At 36.7% G+C, this 21,195-nt stretch overlaps 2 protein-coding genes and 2 pseudogenes across 2 annotated transcripts; 1 reads left to right on the top strand and 3 right to left on the bottom strand.

The window, feature by feature from the left end:
- The first annotated feature begins 2,278 nt into the window (after positions 1-2,278).
- Positions 2,279-3,302, top strand: LOC143562239 (putative receptor-like protein kinase At5g39000 pseudogene; annotated as a pseudogene).
- A 559-nt stretch (positions 3,303-3,861) lies between these two features.
- On the bottom strand, positions 3,862-4,224 carry LOC143562238 (uncharacterized). The gene has a single exon (XM_077050107.1). It carries the CDS (start codon positions 4,222-4,224, stop codon positions 3,862-3,864), a length of 363 nt encoding a protein of 120 aa, XP_076906222.1.
- Positions 4,225-7,385: 3,161 nt separating this feature from the next.
- Positions 7,386-8,229, bottom strand: LOC143562237 (receptor-like protein kinase FERONIA pseudogene; annotated as a pseudogene).
- A 4,489-nt stretch (positions 8,230-12,718) lies between these two features.
- LOC143562250 (N-terminal acetyltransferase A complex catalytic subunit NAA10-like) lies at positions 12,719-17,869 on the bottom strand. Its single transcript, XM_077050111.1, has 2 exons — positions 17,546-17,869; positions 12,719-13,122 (listed from the first exon to the last, which is right to left on the bottom strand). The coding sequence occupies exons 1-2, from the start codon at positions 17,843-17,845 to the stop codon at positions 12,883-12,885; spliced, it is 540 nt and encodes a 179-aa protein (XP_076906226.1). The 5' UTR covers positions 17,846-17,869; the 3' UTR covers positions 12,719-12,882.
- Between the last annotated feature and the right edge of the window lie 3,326 nt (positions 17,870-21,195).

Raw genomic sequence — 21,195 nt, 5'->3', positions numbered from 1 at the left:
TCAATACAGCCAGAACCACACCTGTAACCCAAGTTAATTCGCGCGGTTTTTTAAATCCACCGGTGAGATATACACGAAATACATGTAGGATCATCATTAGGACCATCATACTTGCCGACCATCGATGAACTGATCGGATTAACCAACCAAAATTAGCTTCAGTCATTATGTATTGAACAGAAGCAAAAGCATCAGTAACGGTCGGACGGTAGTAAAAGGCCATAGCAAATCCTGTAGCCACTTGTACTAAAAAACAAGTAAGCGTAATCCCCCCTAGACAATAAAATATGTTTACATGAGGAGGAACATATTTACTAGTTATATTATCCGCAATCGCCTGAATCTCGAGACGCTCTTCAAACCAATCATAAACTTTATTGAGATAGGTGCGATCCCCCCTCCGAGAACTGTATATGAGACTTTCATCTCGTACAGCTCAAGCAAAAACACCCAAATACTGGTTGGAACGGATATTTAATAGAAAGTTTGAAACTTCTTACTTTCCGATTCAATCTGCTATGAAGATAAGAATAAAAAAAATCTGAAAGTTCTTCTTCTTCTTTGTGGCGATAATACCAAAATATCAAGTTGGCTCAGTTGTCTTTATCTTGATCCTTACGGGCCTCTTGAATTATCTCTTCCCTATTTTTTTTTATTTGATTTGTTTTTGTCTATCATTTTTATTATATTTGTTTTATTTATTATTTATAGGAATTCTCTTGTTAAGACCCTATGAATCGATTCAAACCTCAGATTCATACTAGAACCACGATGATTCAATAAAAATACTAAGTTAAGCCCAAAGATTCCCTGAGTAAGAACCATCGGATCATCGCTTATTCCACGAATAGATAATAACCAAAAATCCGAAGAAAGATTTATCTTTGCGTCAAAATAAGTATAAAAAGGCTTTTGAAATTTGAAAGAAGAAAAAATTTCGATTTATATTTCTAAATTCTAATTCTTGGAAATTTTTTGGAGTCTGGCCGCGAGGTTTGAATATTAAGTATGAATCATAGTTTAAATATTTCTTAATCTATTTCATATATTCCGTGTTCCAGATACTAGAATAAATATCCGACGAAGGAGAACCATCTCTATCAAGATGACAGACCCATTCTCTGTACTATCAATAGGATCAATTATAACAAGTCACACACTCATATTCCAGAAATACAGAAACAAAGAAATTCCACGATCGAACTACCAAAATCAAATTAGCTAGAAATCCGAGCTCTAAAGGATTCATTTTTTATTTAAAAGCTAGGACTTGGGGGTTCTTATAGATCTAATTCATTGAAATTCCATCCAATAAAACGGAAGAATTATAAATCTCTAAAATAATAGATAGAAATACCGCAAATAGAGCCATTGCGACGCCCATCAAAGGGGTCGTTCCCCACCCAGGAGAATTCAAGGGTTTTAATAAAACCCCTACATTTCAGTGCTTAGAATATGCAATTTTGTTGTACACTTTTGGATGTACCGATCAAAAGGAAAGGAAACAAGGAAAAATAAAATATTAATAAAAATAAAAATATTAATAAAATAAAATATTAATAAACTTCAGTTACATTAATGAAAAAACTTTGTTGATGTCATTGTTGCCTTTTCAATCTCTCTCGTGTGTTCCTCCATTTTGTAAGTCTTTTTCTTTTTTTTGTAATTAATATCCAATATGATGATTAGTTGCTTAAAACATGTGATGATGATATCTAATTCTCTAGATTCTTATAGCGTTCTAGGATATGAATTTATGACACCGCCTGAAAATATAAAAAGAACAAACATGAAATTTGTGTGTTTGAAGTTAGCCTAAACATGTCCAAATTAGTTTCAGGTAAAAAAGTGTGAACACCTTTAGATAAAGGGGTCACGTTTGGATGATGGATCAACATGGCATGTTGACCAATTTTATTTTTTATAATTCTCTTTATAAATACATTATTAAGTTATAATTTAGACCGAATAACTTAAAGAGAGAAGAGAAATAAACATAGAGTTTTATAGTATAAACATAATTATTTTATGCATATTTGTATATTTGAAGAAAAATGTACTTTAGTGCATTAACATGCAAATTTTTTTGGATTAAAACGGTCCTCTTGTTAACTCACAAAAACTTAAGTCGTGTTCTGATTCATGTCACTGACACGATTCTTTGGTTTGTACCGTGTTAAATTTCAGCGTCTTAGTTCTACTGTCTACCAAATTTCAACTCATTAGGTATTGTTTTTTTTTCAATTCATTTTAGGGCAAAGCTATTATACCTTTTCCAAATGATGTTAACTACAAGTAACAAAGACAAGAATACGCAACTCGTTGGTTTATCTCCTGTGGTACAATGTCGTCGTTTTTCATTTTCGAAGCTTAAAGCAGCAACGTGTAACTTTGACGAGAAATGGTGCATTGGCCATGGGGGATTTGGGAAGGTGTATCAAGGAGTGATCGTTGATGGGCCGACTAGTTATAACATATGTGCTATCAAGCGGTTGCATTCCATGTCCGAACAAGGAGCGTCTGAGTTTTGGGCTGAAGTCGAGATGCTTTCAAGGTTGCGGCATTGTAACCTTGTATCTTTGATAGGTTATTGCAATGAAGGAAATGAGATGGCCCTTGTTTATGAATACATGAAGAAAGGAACCCTTTATGACCATCTACATAAAAAAGGTACACCTTTCACTTGGTCTCAACGGCTCAAGATATGCATAGGAGCTGCACGTGGATTGGACTACCTTCACACCGGCATGGGCACTGAACATGGAGTCATCCATCTTGATGTGAAAAGCTCTAACATTTTGTTGGATAAAAATTATGCGGCCAAGATTTCGGACTTTGGGTTGGCAAAAATATATCCGACAAATGGGACGCTTACATGTGTCAACACAGAAGTTAGGGGCACATTTGGGTATATGGATCTAAGTTATGTTCACACAGGCAGACTGACAAGAAAAACAGATGTTTATGCCTTTGGAGTCGTATTGATTGAGGTGTTGTGTCGCAAGTCTGCTTTCGACAGGAGTCTGGATGAGGGTTTAGCGACATGGGCTGAAAACCATATGAAACAAGGGAAGCTAACTCAAATTATTGATGTTAGTTTGAGGGATCACGTTTTGAAGACTTCATTAAAGGAATTTTCTCGTATTACAAGTCGATGTTTGCTTAGTGATCCAAATCGACGCCCTACAATGAGCGATGTTTTAAGGTGTCTTCAATTAGCATTGACATTTCAAGAAAGAAAAGATTCTGGTGCAAACAAATCATGGCAACCATTCCGTTTGTTTGGTTCATTCTCAATCTAATAATGTTTGTGGTTTGATCAAGAATATGAATTACAAATGTTGTATGTCTTTAATACATGAAACTCTATGATGAAACATGGAATGACTTTATAAGCTCCAACCATCGATATAACTTTACTTTCGTAGTCCATAGAAAAGGTTGAGAATGTCGTGTTTTAATGACACCCTTCGCTCCTCTTCTGGTTGCGACCAAGGAAGCATGTCGATTCAAAGGACACACAACATTATTTGTAACTAAGACGAGACTTTGATTTGACATTAGACCCCCCCCCCCCCTTCCTATTCTTCATTGTATCTTTGAAGTGATTTTCAATGGCATTCTACGCACAATGTTGAAAGGAATAGTGGAGACAAAACTGTGTTAAAAAATGTTGAATGCCCAACGTTAAACAATAGTAGTAACAACAAATAAATTGCATAACTAACGAAAATCGCAATTAACATAAGACTTGAAAACCAGTAGTGTTTACAAAGATCAGTCGAGTAACTTCCAAAGTCAGCCAAATAACTAACAAGTTTTATCAAGTCAAAGGAGCATTGACTTTCCAACATTTACCTTTTAAGAAGTTGGGGGGCTCTGTGTAAATTGTGGAGCAGAGGTAATAAGAAGTCCTTTGTGTGCAAAGCATATGAAACTGTTGCCTTGTTGTCCATATTTATCCGTCGCTACAACTTCTATGTCAATGAAGGTACCCACGTCATCAAACGGACCAGTATATGTCGGGCCGGTTGTACCTTCTATGTATCTATAAGATCCATCTTTGAAATGTTGAACCCATTTGAAAATGCAAGAAACCGCACCATTGATAGAGTAGCCACACATTTGTAACTTTCCTCCAGGAAACGCATCGCCCGTGATAGAAAGGTCCACTATTGCAGGAAGCGGTTCATTATTATAATCATCATCATTTTCAGTTAACATAGCGGGAACTGGTTGTTAGGATTTGTGAAGGCTTTGAGTTAGTTTTGGGCTTGGGCTCAAATTGGTGACAAGAAGAACAAAGACTTGGCCAGTTATTGTTTCTTGTTGATTAAGCCTTTAACCTTAGTTCATATCTTATAAATAACCCTGATATGTAATTGTAATCTTTGCACCTTACTAATGAAATAACCTAGTTGCAGCCCGTGGATGTAGGTTCCCCGCTGGGACCGAACCACGTAAAATTCTTGTGTCGTGTTTATCGTTATTATTTTCTGTTTTACTGCGTGTATAAACGTGTGTGCTTGTTCGTGTGTTGTTCCGCTGCGCCGCTTTGTTCCTAACAAGTGGTATCAGAGCTTAGGCTCGTTAAACACACGGTTGGTTTGCATTAAGACGATTCGCAGAGGTTTGTTTATTCGGGTTAAAGACTGAGTTGCGATTTAAAGGTTTTGGGTTGCCGCCTGAATAGCCGGATTCAAACTGTTGGGAGATCGCTGAAGGTTTGGTTTAATTTGCCACTCTTGTCGCCGTTCGATTAGAAGGTCAGATCATAAGCCATCGGATTAATTAAAAAGCCAAGGTTTGCAATTTTATTTTTTTGGATAAGTACAAAAGTTTTATCCTTTTGTGTCGGCCAAAGGAAATTGCAAAGTCAGGGTTGTTTTGTTACAACCAATTGCAAGGAACCATGTATTATTTTCTTTCTGTAGTTTGAAATCAAAGGAAAAAAAATGGTGATTGTTGTGATGTGGCCGGGAAGTTATGGCTGGTGTTGATTGGAGTTTGTTATGCGGCGGCAATGGCGTCTTTGACCAGGAAAGTTTTATTTTGATCAAAATAAATCTAAAAGGCTTGTGTGTCCTGACAAGGGAATCAGATTTGCTATTATTATTTTAAATTGGGCCTTTGTGTTCTTTAGTTGATGGGGTTTGATGGGATAATTGAAAATAGTTATTCGGGTTGGTTCAAGTTTCTTGTTATTAGACAGAGTTGCCTTTTTTGTTTGGGTTTTGTAATTTTAGGTTCGGGTTTGACTGCTTATTATCAACCGAAAATTGAGGAATCGATTTTTTTGTGATAATCAACGTTTCGGGTGAAGATTTGTCTGCATGAGATTAGTCGGAGGTAACTGTTTATGGTTTATTTATAGTTACTTGATTTATCGATTATTGTAGGAGCAAGTCGGTTTATTTGACAGTGTTCTGTTGAACAATCGTCAAGTTTAGGCTCGTGCTTGTTGTGTCTGTTCACTGTTTTCGATTTGCTCTCGTTTGTTATTGTTATAACTGAAGACGAGGTGGTTATGATCGGAATGTTGATGGTTATAGATTTTGGTTGATTGGTTTGTCATGTGAACTTGGATGTGGTACTGATGATGGATAAACTTGGAGAAAATGGAACCGGTGGGTGCGCTGGTAACGACATAAGTGAAAAAAAAAGGTTAGTGACAAGTTATGTGATTTGTTGCTCGTTTGGATGATCTTTCGGTTAGGGTTTGTGTTAACTGATCGGGTGTACGGTCATAGAACCCTTGGTACCGCTTGTTTTCCGTTGAAAGTTTGACTGTTGTTATAACCGCTTGCTTATTAGCTGGTCTAGAACTATGAAGTTATTCTTGTTCGATGGTGATCAGTGGTTTAACATTTGAGGGAGATCTTTTGTATTGGTACTGGGTGAAGGTTTTCGCTGGGAAAGTACGAGTGGAGATTCTACTCATGAGTGTTGTTTTGGCATGTGTTTGGGATAACAGAGACAGTGGGAGCTGAGCATAGTTTGACTTGGTGGGGCTGCATGAAGGTGTGGGGCATTCTTTAGAGTCAATGTCCATAGATGGTAAATTCAGCTTTTGAGAATGTGTCGGTGGTGATGCATTGGGACTCAGTGGAAGGCAGTGAAGACTCTTGGGTTTGAGATTTTGTTTTGCTTCATTTTCTTGTTACCTACTTCAATGAAGCATCCGTGAATCTGTTATTTAAGACTTTTCTGGAGTTGTAAAAGTCTTGGCTCGCTGCATCGGGTAGAGCCAAATGGTTTCGTATTGCAAGCATGAATCCTGGAGCCACATGATGGATGCCAGCTTGAGCGTATACGGTGGTTTAAACCTTGACGGGGATTTGGTAACAGTGGGAGCACAGGGGTGTTCAAGTACAGTTACATAGTGACATTAGGGTTTTGAGATCGGAATTCCGAATGAAAATTCTCTCTTTGGTGCTTGCTGTATTAGGAGAGTGTTCTTTCTTCTGAAAGTCTCTGGAGCCGGTTATATGAGTAAGTAGGTGCCGGTTGAGATTGAAGATGAGTCATTGGCGGGCTTTGCCATGACTGGGTCTGTGATGACCGTATTGGAGCTGGGGCGCTTCAATGGGCCTTTCGGGAAACTGATGCAAAGGTCGGGCGCTGCAACTAGGTGGATTGTTGAAATCTTAGCTTGTTCATGAAGAACTGGAGGCTTGGAGAACTTCCGTTGTTGGAGTGTTAGCTTGTTCTTGGAACCGGATGTTTGGTGATTTTTGTTATTGAAGATTACTTGAGTTACTGGGTATCGGGTTTTGTTTGAATGGCTGTTGCGGTTCGTGCAAAGCCTTCAAATGGGAGATTGTTAGGATTTGTGAAGGCTTTGAGCTAGTTTTGGGCTTGGGCTCAAATTGGTGACAAGAAGAACAAAGACTTGGCCCGTTATTGTTTCTTGTTGATTAAGCCTTTAACCCTAGTTCATATCTTATAAATAACCCTGATATGTAATTGTAATCTTTGCACCTTAATAATGAAATAACCTAGTTGCAGCCCGTGGATGTAGGTTCCCCGCTAGGACCGAACCACATAAAATTCTTGTGTCGTGTTTATCGTTATTATTTTCTGTTTTACTGCGTGTATAATCGTGTGTGCTTGTTCGTGTGTTGTTCCGCTGCGCCGCTTTGTTCCTAACACTGGTGTGCTACCGTTCTCATTTATAGCTTTAACACCACTCTTTACTTTACTTCCAAACGGGCCTTTAAATGAAAACATTGACCACACATTCTTTATAGTGATCCTTACTTGTGTGGAAGAATGGTTTATTTCTTGAAATGGCAGTGACCGGTCAAGGCTACCGACAATCTCACTCATTGTTGGCGCTCATTTGGATGACTAAGCAAGCAGCGAACCGCAATGCGAGAGAACTCCTATAAAGAACTCTTTGAAATATGGTCTCTCACACTTAAATCAATTATTTGGACGAGTTTTCCTCGTTTGATACGGTCTTGAGCCCATATTGCTAAACCCTCATCCAGACTCTCGTCCAAAGCGGGCCTACCACATAACACCTCAAGCAATACGACCCCAAATGCATAAACATCCGATTTTCTTGTCAGCCTGCCTGTGTAAAAATAATTCGGATCCATATACCCAAAGGAGCCTTTGACTGCGGTGCTAACATGTGTGCGAGCCTGATTTGTCGGTCCTATTTTAGCTAATCCAGAGTCTGCAATCTTGGCTGCATAATTTCCGTCCAACAAAATGTTGGAGCTTTTCACATCACGATGTATGACGCCATGTTTTGTGCCAGTGCCAGTGCCAGTGTGAAGGTAGTCTAAGCCGCGTGCGGCTCCTATGCATATCTTGAGCCGTTGTGACCAAGTCAAAAGCGTACCCTTCTTGTGAAGATGATCAAAAAGGGTTCCGTTATGCATGTACTCATAAACAAGCGCCAACTCTTTTCTTTCGCTGCAATAACCAATCAAAGACACAAGGTTCTGGGCAGCCTTGAGAGCAACTTGACTTCAACCCAAAACTCGGTGCTCCTTGATTGGACAAGAAATTCAACCGCTTAATGGCGTAGATATTATTAGTTGGTCCATTAGAGATCATTCCTTTGTAGACCTCACCGAATCCCCCACGGCCAATGCACCGTGTTTTGCCAAAGTTATCTGTTGCGGAACTGAGCTCAGCAAATGAAAAACATCTGCAAGGCTGTGGTACGGGCGGGGATAATATCTTCTCGTGTTTGGTAGTTCTAGTTAGCATCATATTGAATAGATACACACAGTGAAGAAAGTTTCTCTGTTTATCTCAAGGTGCTCAAAAATTGTTTACAATAATAGCTTTGAGTCCTAAAATACATAAGCCAAAAGACTTAAAACATCATACATATCACCGAATGAATGAAATGATATATATGATACATGCAAGGCATAGCACTTTATTATACCTGTAAACAGTTATTTCAATCATCTTCTGATGACTAAAACAGTACAGATGATTTGAAAAGAAAGATCAATCGTAAGTTCGAGTAATATCTCCATTTAATCATGTAAAACTAGGCATGTAAACGAACTGAATGTTCAGCAAACTGTTCGTGAATCGTTAGGCATGAAGTTCATTCATGTTCGCTTATTTAATAAACGAAAGAACGTGAACAAAAAATTTTGTTCGTTTAATTAAAGGAACGGACATAACGCATGCTTTGTTTGGGCATTTATGTTTGTGAACATTCATTTAGATTCAATAGAAAATAATTAAATATTATTTACATTCGTTTGTTTATGTTGTATATTTGTTCGTTTGTGTTCTTTTCAGTGTGTTCCATAGTTATTAAAAGCGCACTAGGCGCGCGCCTAGGCGCAAATTCAAGGCCCAGCGCAGGTAAAGCGCTTGATGGCGGTCGAGGCGCGCTTTTAGCAAGATTCCGGCTAAAAGAAAAAATTCCGACCAGATTCCGGCCAAAACCTGGATATTCCGGCCTGAAATGAAAGAGAATTATCTGGAAGGAAGCAGGGGAGACCCTTTTTTGTGTTATCGTTTCGTGTGCATGAATTTATTTAAAGTAAAAGCAACAATTTTATTATGTTTTATATTTTAAAGTAAAGTAAATTGTAGCTGGGCACTTTTTGTAGCTCTGCTGCTAGCTTACTTGCTACAGTAACCATATGTTAATATTTCTTTTTTATAAATGATAGGTTATATCAAATAATTTTTTTATTTTAAAACCATTTGTTATTGGACTATTAAAATGATATTTGAAGTTTTAATGAACCTTTAGCTTTTGAATCTCTATATTTTAAAATTTTAAACTTATAGTTTAATTTTTAATTTTTACACGTATTACATAATAGCTTTTGCTTTTTATAATTGAATAATAGCATTATTTTTCTAATACATAAGATATTTTTCATTTTTTTCATTTAAGTGCGCTTTTTTTTCTCAGACTCTCGCCTTTTTTGCGATTTGCGCCTAGGCCCTAGGAGAGACTTATGCGCCTTGAGTGCGCCTAAAGCTATTAATAACTATGGTGTGTTCATTTGCGTTTGTTCATATATGTTCGTCAGTTGTTCGTTTAGATTTTACCGAACGATCATAAACGAACACGAACATGTTCATTTTTTAAAGTTCATGTTTGTGTTTAAAGTGAAATGAAGGAACACGGGCATGACCTTGTTCATGTTCGTTCAGTTCGTTTACAAGCATATCTAAAACATGTCTAGATTTTCGATGTACAGATTATCAAACTAAACAGTAAACAAGGTTACAATAGTAAGATGATCGCTAATAGTTTTAAGTTTTTATAAGGTACAAATAAAGTAACAAAACTGAACCCAAACTACATGATAGTAAATAATTGAGTTGATTTCTATAAACTCTACATATTAAGCAATACTTGAGTTGATTTGGTAGTGCATCGTAAGTGGGACTACTTTAAGTTCAAACTAAACTAGCATACTTAATTAATAATTTAACGTCAAAATATAACTATAATGATCGAAAAATACGTACCGATTTGTGGATGATGAACAGATTGATCAAGAAGAATACGGAAGCAGTTGTTTTCGAGAGTTGCTAAGGAATAAATCGTCAACAGGTTCACATTGTTTGGGTGAGGATAGAGTTAGAGACTTAGACTTAAGACATTTAATTATTAGACTTAAGACATTTAATTATTTTTGTTTGTTGGAAGGTTGACCATGACTTCTTGACAAATCTGATTATTTTATTTATTTTTTGAAAACATGTATTAAACCATAGTGCTACTATATTTTGATTTGCATTAAACAGCTGAGGCGGATCCAATGTTGACAATTTTCAAGTCTAAATTTTATTATTTTAAAAAGTAACAAATAAGCCCAAAATGCTTAATTGTATAATCACATCACAAATTAAAAATTTTGAATATGCAGGTCATACAAGAGTAAGAGATGAAAAAGTTATTTTTGTGATTTCGGATTCTTGTTTTTATTTTGAAATACAAGATACGCTCGTAAGCTATTTACATTTTTATCTTGTTTTCTGTTGGTTTCTTGAAATTTTAAAGACATGGGATTTTCATTGTCATTTGAGGAACGCTGATTAGGGTTCTAGGTTTCTAAACATTCTAGTTAACTCAAAGTCTACTATGACTGTTAGATCGAAATATGAATTTACTCATAATATCATTTTTTTAATGATTAATAATTCTACACTATTTAAATGATGAAAAAGAAAACACTTGTCGGTTTTATGAATGAGGCTATAATTGACCGTTTTCAAAAGATAAAGTCACGTAAATGTCAATCGTAATATGTATTCTGTTTATTATGTTTAATGAATTTTGTTGCTTAAATTTCTATACATAAGCTTATTTAATGTAACTTTTTTGCTCGCCCCATTTTGGTTTGACCCGACCCATATTCGGTTGACCCGTTTTAGTTTAACCAGACCCGTTCTAGGTTAACCTTTTATGGCACCCACTAGCTATAATTTCTGGATTCGCCACTGTTTAACATGCGTTAAACACCACGTCAGAGCGTTATATAGGGGCGATGTTATACCAAGTGGTATGGGTTAACGATTTAAGGTGTTGATGGGCAGCGTTAGGTGGGTTGCTGACGTGAAGGGTGATAACACCACCGATACTAACCCACAACGAACAACCTAACAGTGGAGGATAATTATTTTCCTGCTAATTTTTTTTTCACTTATTTTATAAATAATTGGTTTAAATAAACAAAAATTTATGCAAGTAATTACATACATTGGCACAAAATTAAACAATATAACTAGTTTTCAACTTGGCGTGTTGTGCCAACGCTAGAGCCGTTCATAACCGATATCGATCAAATTCACGCTGACTCGTCACTGTAACATTAGGGTTTTACCAACAATGTTTGGGTTTTATCAGCATCCGGGTTTCAATGCTCGGGGTTTACCAGCACCCGGGTTTTACCGATAATGCTCATGTTTTACCAACATCCGGGTTTTACCGATGTATGAACGGTAATACATAACTTAAACACAAGAACAGTCACAACAAATAAAACACAAGAAATTTGTTTTCGAGCTAAATTAACATAAAAAATAACAAATAAATTACCTAGACTATCGACGCTCAGTAGAGCTAAGCATAAGTAGTAACATTCAACAGATTAGTGGAAAAGTGGTGAAAACACTCAAACATACAAAAAAACTGAGAGTAAAAATGTATGAATTAAACCCAGGCAAATCATTAGTATGTAGTTTATCGAAAATAACTCCAACCATTACACCACCATAAAACAACTATTAATTATTCCAAAGCATTTATACAAAATGTCAAAGTACTTGCTTTTTAAATTCTATGACACCAACATATAACTTTTTATCTTATGTTATAGTTGTAAATCATATTAACGTAAATTGCACTGCTTCAAAATTAATTATATACTATTTGTTGGGCAGTCGAGTTGTGTAAACATGTTCTGCTAAATCCGAGCATATGTTTAAATGTATTTTCCAATTACATAATGTCCGGATATTAATTGCGTTTGTTGGCATGTATCAGGCCGCTTAAAAGCTAAAAAAATACTTTATTTTGAGTAAAACTCTGTTTTAATTAAATTTATCTCTGGAAAAAAGAGTTCAAACAAAATTGATTAACTAGGTTGCCTACACCAAGAAAGCCAGGCTGGGTCCCTGTTGGTGCCGAGCCCTTCCCGTCCACTTGTTTTAGGATTTTCAGGCGGCCGGGACCTTTATTTGGTTTGGTTTTATAAACCGAACATTCCTCTTAAAAATCATAATATTTCATCCTCATCCGGTGTTTGGGGTTTCAAACCGATTCACAATTTCTTCCTTTCGATCACCGATGATGGTTATAAAGAGTGAACTCTTGGTCCTTCCATTTTGATGGTTTAAGGGCTAGTCTACGATCTATTAAACAAAAGCGGTTAACTCTGCCTAACTTCTTCTATTCTGAAACATGTAGTTATATGTAATATATTCTTTAACCATCTTTCTCATTTACAACTTCAATAGAAGTTATGTTGTTTATGCAAAGAACGGTTCAAAGTTCAAACTACTAGAAAATTGAACAATTTAGCTTATCATAGATTTCTGAAGCTACCGCTAGCGGTTTTGTCCATTTTAATCTTCTAAAAACTTGTACGAAATCATTAAAACTATCATGAATCATTCATACATCTATTGTTTTTATTATTACTTCAACTTATTATCCAATCCATCGGTCGTACAATTTAAAACAGGCAGAGCACCAGAAGAGAGGCATAGATAAAAGTCAAAATCAAGACAGCTTCAAAAATCAAAGTCAAACAGGTAACAGGCAGAGCCAAGCAATCAAACTGGCCTCTCAAATGAATCCTACAATACACTTAGAAGAGCAAAAAGAGTATAACAATAGATAACATTCCTTCTATGACTTAAACTCAACCTCCATCACTCAGCTTTCGCATCATGAGAGCAGCAACCGCCACCATGGTGGTGGTGATGATGGTGTTGGTGCTGCTGCGGTGGCTTTCCCTTCAATTCTTTCCTCATATCATATGCATCCTCTCCATCTGCATAATACTTAGCCTCCATGTCATGAATCTTGTAACCTAGCGTCTCGGTGTATAAATTAAATGCAGCCCTGTTACTCTTCCTCACATGAAGTGAAACATACTCTGCTCCAAACACCTAATTTTATACCAGAAAAAGATCAAAATTTCAAAATTTCAAATTGCATAAACATCAACTTCTACACATAAGCAAAATTTCAAAACACTAGTAGGCCCCTATTTAAAAAGCCTCCAATTCAGCTAGAATCCTAAGATTTTGTTTATAAAAATGTGTATCATCTATGATGTGCATGAAATGAAAAAAACCAATCCATAACTGAAAAGCCGAAATAACCGAAGCAAAATAACCAAATCCAAGCAAAAACCGATGGTTTGATTTTATGTTTCATAAAAGACCAAACTTTCAGTTCGGCTTCGGCTTTTCGAGTAATTAAAACACAAAAACAAATCAAGCCGCATTTATAGATTTTCAATTTTATGTTATATTTTTAGTAATTTATAGCGTAGCCCAAATGTACAACAATCATCTAATTATTAACTAAAAAAAAATTGGGCCCACATGTTAGGAACAAAGCGGCGCGCGGAAGCGAAACAGCACACACATGCACAACGATAAACACGCATAAGCGAAAATATAAACGACACAAGAATTTAACGTGGTTCGGTCCCCGCGAGGGGACCTACGTCCACGGGCTGCAACTAGGTTTTCTTATTAGCTCAGAACCAAGATTACAATTACATGATGGGATATATATAATAAACAAGATTAGGGTTAAACATAATTAGGAGCCAAAACCGGGCCTCCTAATAAAACCGGCCCAAAGGCCTTCATAACCCAACAATCTCCCACTTGAAGGCCTTGCGATAAATTCCAGCCTGCCATCCAAGTAAATATAACAATCTCATTCATCCAGCAACTCTAGTAATCTTCAGTAATAGAAATCTACCAAGCCTCCAGTTCCAAGAACTAGCTAAAACTTCAACAAAAGAAGTTCTCCAAGCCTCCAGTTCTCTAGGAACAAACTAAGATTTCTACCAATCCACACCCTGGTTGCATCCGCCCTTCTCATCAGTTACCTAAAAGGCCTATTGAAGCTCCCGAGAACTCCAATCCGGTCATCCCAGACCCAGCCATGACAAAACTCGCCAATGACTCATCCTCAATCTTAACCGACTCTCACTTACTCACACAACCGGCTTCAAAGACTTCCAGAGGATAAACACTCTCCAAATCAGCAGACTATACCAGGAGAGATTTTCACATTCGGATTCCTGGTCCTCCGAACCCAACGTCCCTTTGGAAACAAACCTAGAACACACCTGCGTGCTCCCACTGTTACCAAAACCCCGAACATGTTCAGACCTCCTCCGAATACGCTCAAACTAACATCACTGTGGCTCCAGGCTTCATGTCTGCAAACTGAAACCCCTTAGCTCTACCCGATTCAGCGAGCCAAGACCTTATAACTCGGAAGTTGGTTCACTTCTTCCGACGATACAAAAAAAACTCGTATCTTCCAAAAGTCTTTAATTAAAAGATTCAACAATGCTTCATTGAAGTGAGTAACAAATAAAGCATACCATAATCTTGAACCCAAGAGTCGTCACCGCCTTCACTGAGTCCCAATGCATCAACCCCAGATACATTCTCAAAAGCAGAATTCCAAACCTTTCGACATCGACCCTTAAAATGTCTCACCTCTACGCAACCTACCAAGTCGACTATGCCCAGCTCCCACTGTTTCTGTTATCCCAACCCATGCCACACCAACACTCCATGAGATGAACCCCACTCGTACTATCCCGGCAAATAACTTTACCCAACACGAGATTATGAACCTCTCAAATGGGGTACCACTGATCACCACCAAACAAGATATAACTTCACAATTCCAAACGAACAAGAAGTAATAATCACAGTTTCGAACCAGCTAACAGGCAAACAGCTATAACAACAGTAGAACTTTCATAAAATCAAGCGGTACCAAGGGTTCTATGACCGTACACACGATCAGTTAACTCAAACCCTAACCGAAAGATCATCCAAACGAGCAATAGTTTACATGACTTGCCACTAACCTCATTTTTTTTTTTCACTTATGCCGTCACCAGCACACCCGCTGGTTCCATTTTCTCCAAGTTTATCCATCACCAGTACTATATCCAAGTTCACATGACAAACCAATCAACCAAAATCCATAACCGTCAACATTCCGATCATAACCACCTCGTCTTCAGTTATAACAATAACAAACGAGAACAAATCGAAAAACAGTGAACAGACACAACAAGGGCACGGGCCTAAACTTGACGATTGTTCAACAGAACACTGCCAAATAAACCGATTTGCTCTTGCAATAACCGATAAATCAACTAACTGTAAATAAACTATATAAAGTTACCTCAGACTAATCTCTTGCAAACAAATCTGAACCCGAACCTAAATGGTCTTCACAAAACCCGGTTCCCTAATTTACGGTTGATAATAAATAGTCAAACCCTAACTCAGCCTGACAGCCACCAATCTTGACTGTCGATCACTGATGAACACGAACCAGAAATTAACCCTGCGATCTCCAAGAGTTATTCACGGTGACGGACCTACCCAACCCTAATCACCAAAAAACAGATTCGAACCAAAACCTTCTGCGAAATCGTTACCAGTGCAAAGAACCGTGTGTCCAACAAGCCAAAGCTCTGATGCCACTTGTTAGGAACAAAGCGGCGCGCGGAAGCGAAACAGCACACACATGCACAACGATAAACACGCATAAACGAAAATATAAACGACACAAGAATTTAACGTGGTTCGGTCCCCGCGAGGGGACCTACGTCCACGGGCTGCAACTAGGTTTTCTTATTAGCTCAGAACCAAGATTACAATTACATGATGGGATATATATAATAAACAAGATTAGGGTTAAACATAATTAGGAGCCAAAACCGGGCCTCCTAATAAAACCGGCCCAAAGGCCTTCATAACCCAACACCACATTCATTATATTGGTTCAGCTTTTTTTGGCACAAAACTTTCGAGCCCAAATACTAAAACTGAACCAAAAACAAAAGAAAAGCCTAAACAGAGCCGTTTTCAAAAACTCAAAAACCAAATTTTCAGTTTTTGGTTCAATTTGAGCCCAAAACAGACCAATACACACACCTATTTCATCAAATTGCAAATAGGTTTGCAAACAAACCAAAAGAACACAAACAAGGGCATGTTCTTTTTCGTCCATTTAACTTTATACGAACACGAACAACTAACAACAAATATTTGTGTTCATGTTCGTTCGTTTAAAAAGAACAAGCTCGTGTTCGTGTTCGTTTATGCTCGTTCGTTAACAATCTAAACGAACAGTTCACGAACATATATGAACACAAACAAACAAATACAAAACATAAACAAAACAAGCATAAACTAATGTAAATAAAACACAAATAATATTTAAACGAGCACAATGCTGGCAAACATATACGAACTTGTTCACGAACATAAATAAACAAACATAACGATTCCCCAACAGTTCACCGAACTAGAGGCCTAACTGTAAGCAAATTAAACATCTTTTTTAGATTAAGAGCTCCAAGTTTAGAACTTTTAACTCCAAAACAAAACAATAACAGACTTTCCTCCCAATAAGATAATAAAAGAATAGGATACATCAATAGTTATAGCATCTAAACCTACAGTCTACAATATTTAAACAAGCATAAATGTCCAAACATAAACGCACGTGTTCACAACATAAATAAACGAACAAAGCACGTTTAATAAACAAAACATGACTGTTCACGAACAGTTCACCAATCGTCAAGATGCCTAATTGTAAGCAAATTAAATATCTTTTTTATAAAAAAGGCTCCAGCTTTATTAAAATTTTAACTCCCAAACAAAACAACAGATTTTCCTCCCAATTAAATAATAACAGAACAAGATACATCAAAAATAGTTAAAGCATCTAAACCTACAGCCCACAATATTTAAACAAGCATAAATAATCTAACATAAACAAACTACGCACGTTTAGTAAACAAAACAAAACATAACGATTCAAGAACCGTTCACCGAACGTTTAGTTCATCAAGATGCCTAATTGTAAGCAAATTAAACATCTTTTTTTATAAAAAGAGCTCCAATTTTAAACCTTTTAACTCCAAAACAGAACAATAACAGATTTTCCTCCAGACAATGCATCAAATACCATACAGAATAATAATAAACGAAACAAACATGAACTAATGTAGCTAAAATACAAATAATAGTTAGAACTAGCATTAATGAACAAACATAAACGAACATGTACGAGTACGCTCAAGAAATAAAAAATAACGGTTAACAGTTCACCGAATGTTCAGTTCGTCAAGATGCCTAATTGTAAGCAAATTAAATATCCTTTTTTACAAAAAAAAAAGCTCCAATTTTATAACTTTTAACTCCCAAACAAAGCAATAACAGATTTTCCTACCAATTAGATAATAACAAAACACAATCCATCAATTATTACATAATAATAATAATACCAATAATAATAATAACAGACCTGTTCCATGGCGTTCTGAGCAGCAACCATGAGCTTAGTGGCAAGCCCTAGCTTCCTATGCGTACGAAGCACCGCAAGTGACGTAATATGACCGTGACACTCAGTGGTCTCTTCTTCCATCTTCGCTAGCACATACCCAACGATCTTGCCGCCGTAATCCTCGGCCACGTAGAGAAGGTGCGGCCACGAGAGGATGTGGTAAAAATAATATTTCATCTGATAGTTTTCAGGCAAGCAGAAGAGGTTACACGCTTGCATCGCAAGCAGGTCGTCGATTGTTGCCTTGCGTATACACACCATCGTTTGTTGAAAGAGAGAGGCTAGGGTTTGATTTGGGGATGGAAGATTGAATAGAATAGAATAGAATGGAGTTTATAGAGAAGTAAATAAATTATTATATATTGGTTATTTTTTTTTTATATTTTTATCTTGTGTTATATATTGGGAATCAAATATATAGTTGTGTTAAAAAAATTAATTATAGGGTTTGAATTTGACTACCAATGATCGGTCAACTACACGAGGTATGACTGAATTGCTTGAAAATTTTAAAATTGTAAAGTTTGTTTTTCCATGAGTTATATAGTAGTTGGTAATTATATTTAACGTGTAACAGATATGACACGGTTGATGAAAACAAGATTGCAAGTTTCAAATCTAGATCTAAGACGCTCTTGAAATTGTAAAACACAAGAGGAATGTGTGGAGTGAAATAAAACACACACACATACAAGATATGGATGATGAATAATCGTGCTGATAATTGAATGATTACAACACCGAAAGCATATACGCACGTATATTCTATCAAGCCTTGATACCACCCAAGAGCTCCCGTTGGGTGGGAGGTTTTCACTACAAACATGTATGTTAAAACTAACTTTCAAGGTCACTATTTATAGTGAATAGAAGTTTTTGCATGAACCCCAAGTTCTTGCGTTTGATGAAGTTCTTGCAAACTAGTAGTTTTTTCTTAGCCTTAAATCATGTGTTCTTGAAGTGATCACATCACAAAGTAATTGTCTAAACCCCTATGCGATAACCTCAAGTAACCGTTTAACCATTGTAATTCTTTAGGTTATCGTCATTTAATATCATAAGTCATTGTTAGTCCTTACAATCCCCCCCCCCCCACCCCACCCCCACAAGCTTATGATATCAACTTTCGTTTGACCTCATCACACATCTTCATGATTCGTGAATCACGCCAATTACCTGAGACCTTTCATTTCAATTCTCTCCCCTCAAACTCTCAAAGTAAGATCCTCGTAAATGAATCTCAAGTATTCTAAACCAAGCTCTAGGATATAAGTGTTTTTAGGCATTTGATAAGTATTTGAACATTCAAATCCTGAACAACACAACTCTTCAATCCGATGAAAAACTCATGATTGTGTAAATCAAATTCCTCCCTGTTCTCCTCCCCCGCCCCAAAATAGTTAAATAAAGTATCCCCAATACTCGTAGGCCACATTATAAGGTTTGAAAACTTAAATACTCCGGTAATCATTTTTATGGTTTGCGTTTGATGTAAAACACATATCTATAAAAAAAAGTTGTATATAAAGTAGAGTCTTTTTTGGTATCTTAAGCTATACGAGTGCTAGTATCTTACCAATATCATGACGAGCCAGACCAATTCTGATAGAACACATTGGTATCTCTTTCGGTATTATCTGAACGGGTATTGGCATTCGTTTTTGTAATTTTCAATCAATGTAAAATCACGTGTCACTATTTTTTTAGCATATAACGACTTTATTTATTGGATTAATCTTTCCGTTGCTGTAACGAGTGCCAGTACCATAACAAACTAAACTGACACCGATTAAATTCTTGCTGCATCGTGTGTGGAAACCTTATTGGTTAATCTTATATAAATAGGATGTTTGACCTTGATGTGTCATGAGATGAAAAATATGTAGTAATTATTTTTTAAGAGACCTGGAAACAAAGAAAGAATATATATGCTTGATGCTTGTTCTTGGTAAGTTCTTAATTTCCAACCAAGTGTTTACTTTGGGTTAAGCTTTAACTAAATAGTGAACTTTTTGAACCACATACAAGCACAAAGTATGCTATCCAGTGGGTCACCCCCCTTGAAAATAGGAGAGGAAACATCCAACCAGATGAATTGAAAGAAAAATATCTTAAAACTCTTGAAATATTACATCCAGTAGGGCCGACCCCTCGAGGATAAGCTGGGGTGGAAGTATTCAATATGATGAATTGAATATATATATATATCTTAATCGCACCTTCCAGGAACTTGTAAACAAGTATTCGACTTGATAAATATATATGTTGCCTCATTCTCGATTTAGTTAAGCACAACCTTTGTTTATCCTTTGTCTAGCACAATGATTTTCGAATCTCCTAAGGACGCCATGCCATGGGTAGGCTAATATACAGCCATTGCATCTTTGATTTGCACCCTTGCAATGGCTGCAGACGTCATCCAAGCTTTTAGGCAATGGAAGCTCTGGTTTCCAAACAAATTTTTCACTCTCAATGCTGCCACCATCACACTTATTGCAATAGCTATGAAACTACCAGTGGATCTAACTAGTGGAATGCACACGCATCCAAACGATAAAGTACTTAAAGATGAACTTTTTCTCACAAAGACGGTTGGCTTGTATTTCTTGATCACTATGCTAGCCAATCTTCTCCCTTCTTTAGGGCTCATGGATGACAGAGAGTTTCTAGCGGACATTGTGGCCTTGGGTATCCTCGTGATCACCATTGTTGTAAATGTTTTTATCCAAATTGATAATTTTTGTTTTGTCCTAGAACTTTTGATACTTTCTACTGTATGGCCGTCTTCAGTTGCTTTGACAGTTCCGGCAACTAGAAAAAGTTAGAACATCGGTAAAGGAGTCACAACAATTGGTTTCATGTCATCAACAAAAATGGTTTTCTTCCAAGGAACATAAACGTTCTCTTAAAAGGTATTGGATGATGACAGAAACTCGTAACCCCCAATTTGTAATTGCCTACTCACCGATTTCATCTGCTTTTGGGGTTTTTTGCTCACTCCTTGTTTTTTCTACATTTTATATACTATTTGACTTTATAAGTGAGAGTTCATATGAAGATTTTGGTAATTATACAGATTATAAATGGTCAATGAAGATAATTTTGATTGTGCAATTAATAGGAGTTATAGTAAGTAGTATTGCGCCAATTTTTAGATGTTTTGCGTCCATCGGCCATTACAACCTCTCCAAAAACTGGAGCAAGAACCAATTAAATGTGTTTCGAGCAGATAAACATTGGATCCAAACCCTTAAGAACTGGAAAAGTAGCCATGTTCATTCACATATTTCAGGGCGTCATAGCAAGATAATTTTTCACTACACAAAAAACACCTTCTTGAACTTTTGTCTGGCAATTCATATTGCGATTTTGGTTATATGTAAGATAATATGTCTCATTCCGAGAACATTTTTAATCTTACTCTCCTGTTGTTGGTTTTTCTTCAAGTCATTTTGGAAATGGTTTAGGAAGATAGAAGATGCATCAACTAGTAATTTGAGCTCAGAATTAGAAGAATATACAATGTATGTTGTATAGATTGAAGAGGAGGCAAAGCTTTCAAACAGAACATTAAGAAATACACTCCGTTCCATAACTCAACTCCTTGATGA

The sequence above is a fragment of the Bidens hawaiensis genome, unplaced genomic scaffold, assembly GCF_021521415.1.
Source record: "Bidens hawaiensis isolate Kalapana, Puna unplaced genomic scaffold, B.hawaiensis_p1.1 tig00020921_1, whole genome shotgun sequence".
Taxonomy (NCBI): Eukaryota; Viridiplantae; Streptophyta; class Magnoliopsida; order Asterales; family Asteraceae; genus Bidens; species Bidens hawaiensis.
The sequence above is the reverse complement of the archived record's forward strand: the minus strand, read 5'-3'. Positions and strand labels throughout refer to the sequence as shown.

Bases quoted from the DNA above. Each gene is read 5' to 3' on its own strand.
- LOC143562238 (XM_077050107.1), bottom strand. From the start codon at position 4,224: ATGTTAACTGAAAATGATGATGATTATAATAATGAACCGCTTCCTGCA.
- LOC143562250 (XM_077050111.1), bottom strand. From the start codon at position 17,845: ATGGTGTGTATACGCAAGGCAACAATCGACGACCTGCTTGCGATGCAA. The intron at 13,123-17,545 runs GTCTGTTATTAT...GTATAAAATTAG, and splicing joins CTCAGAACGCCATGGAACAG to GTGTTTGGAGCAGAGTATGT.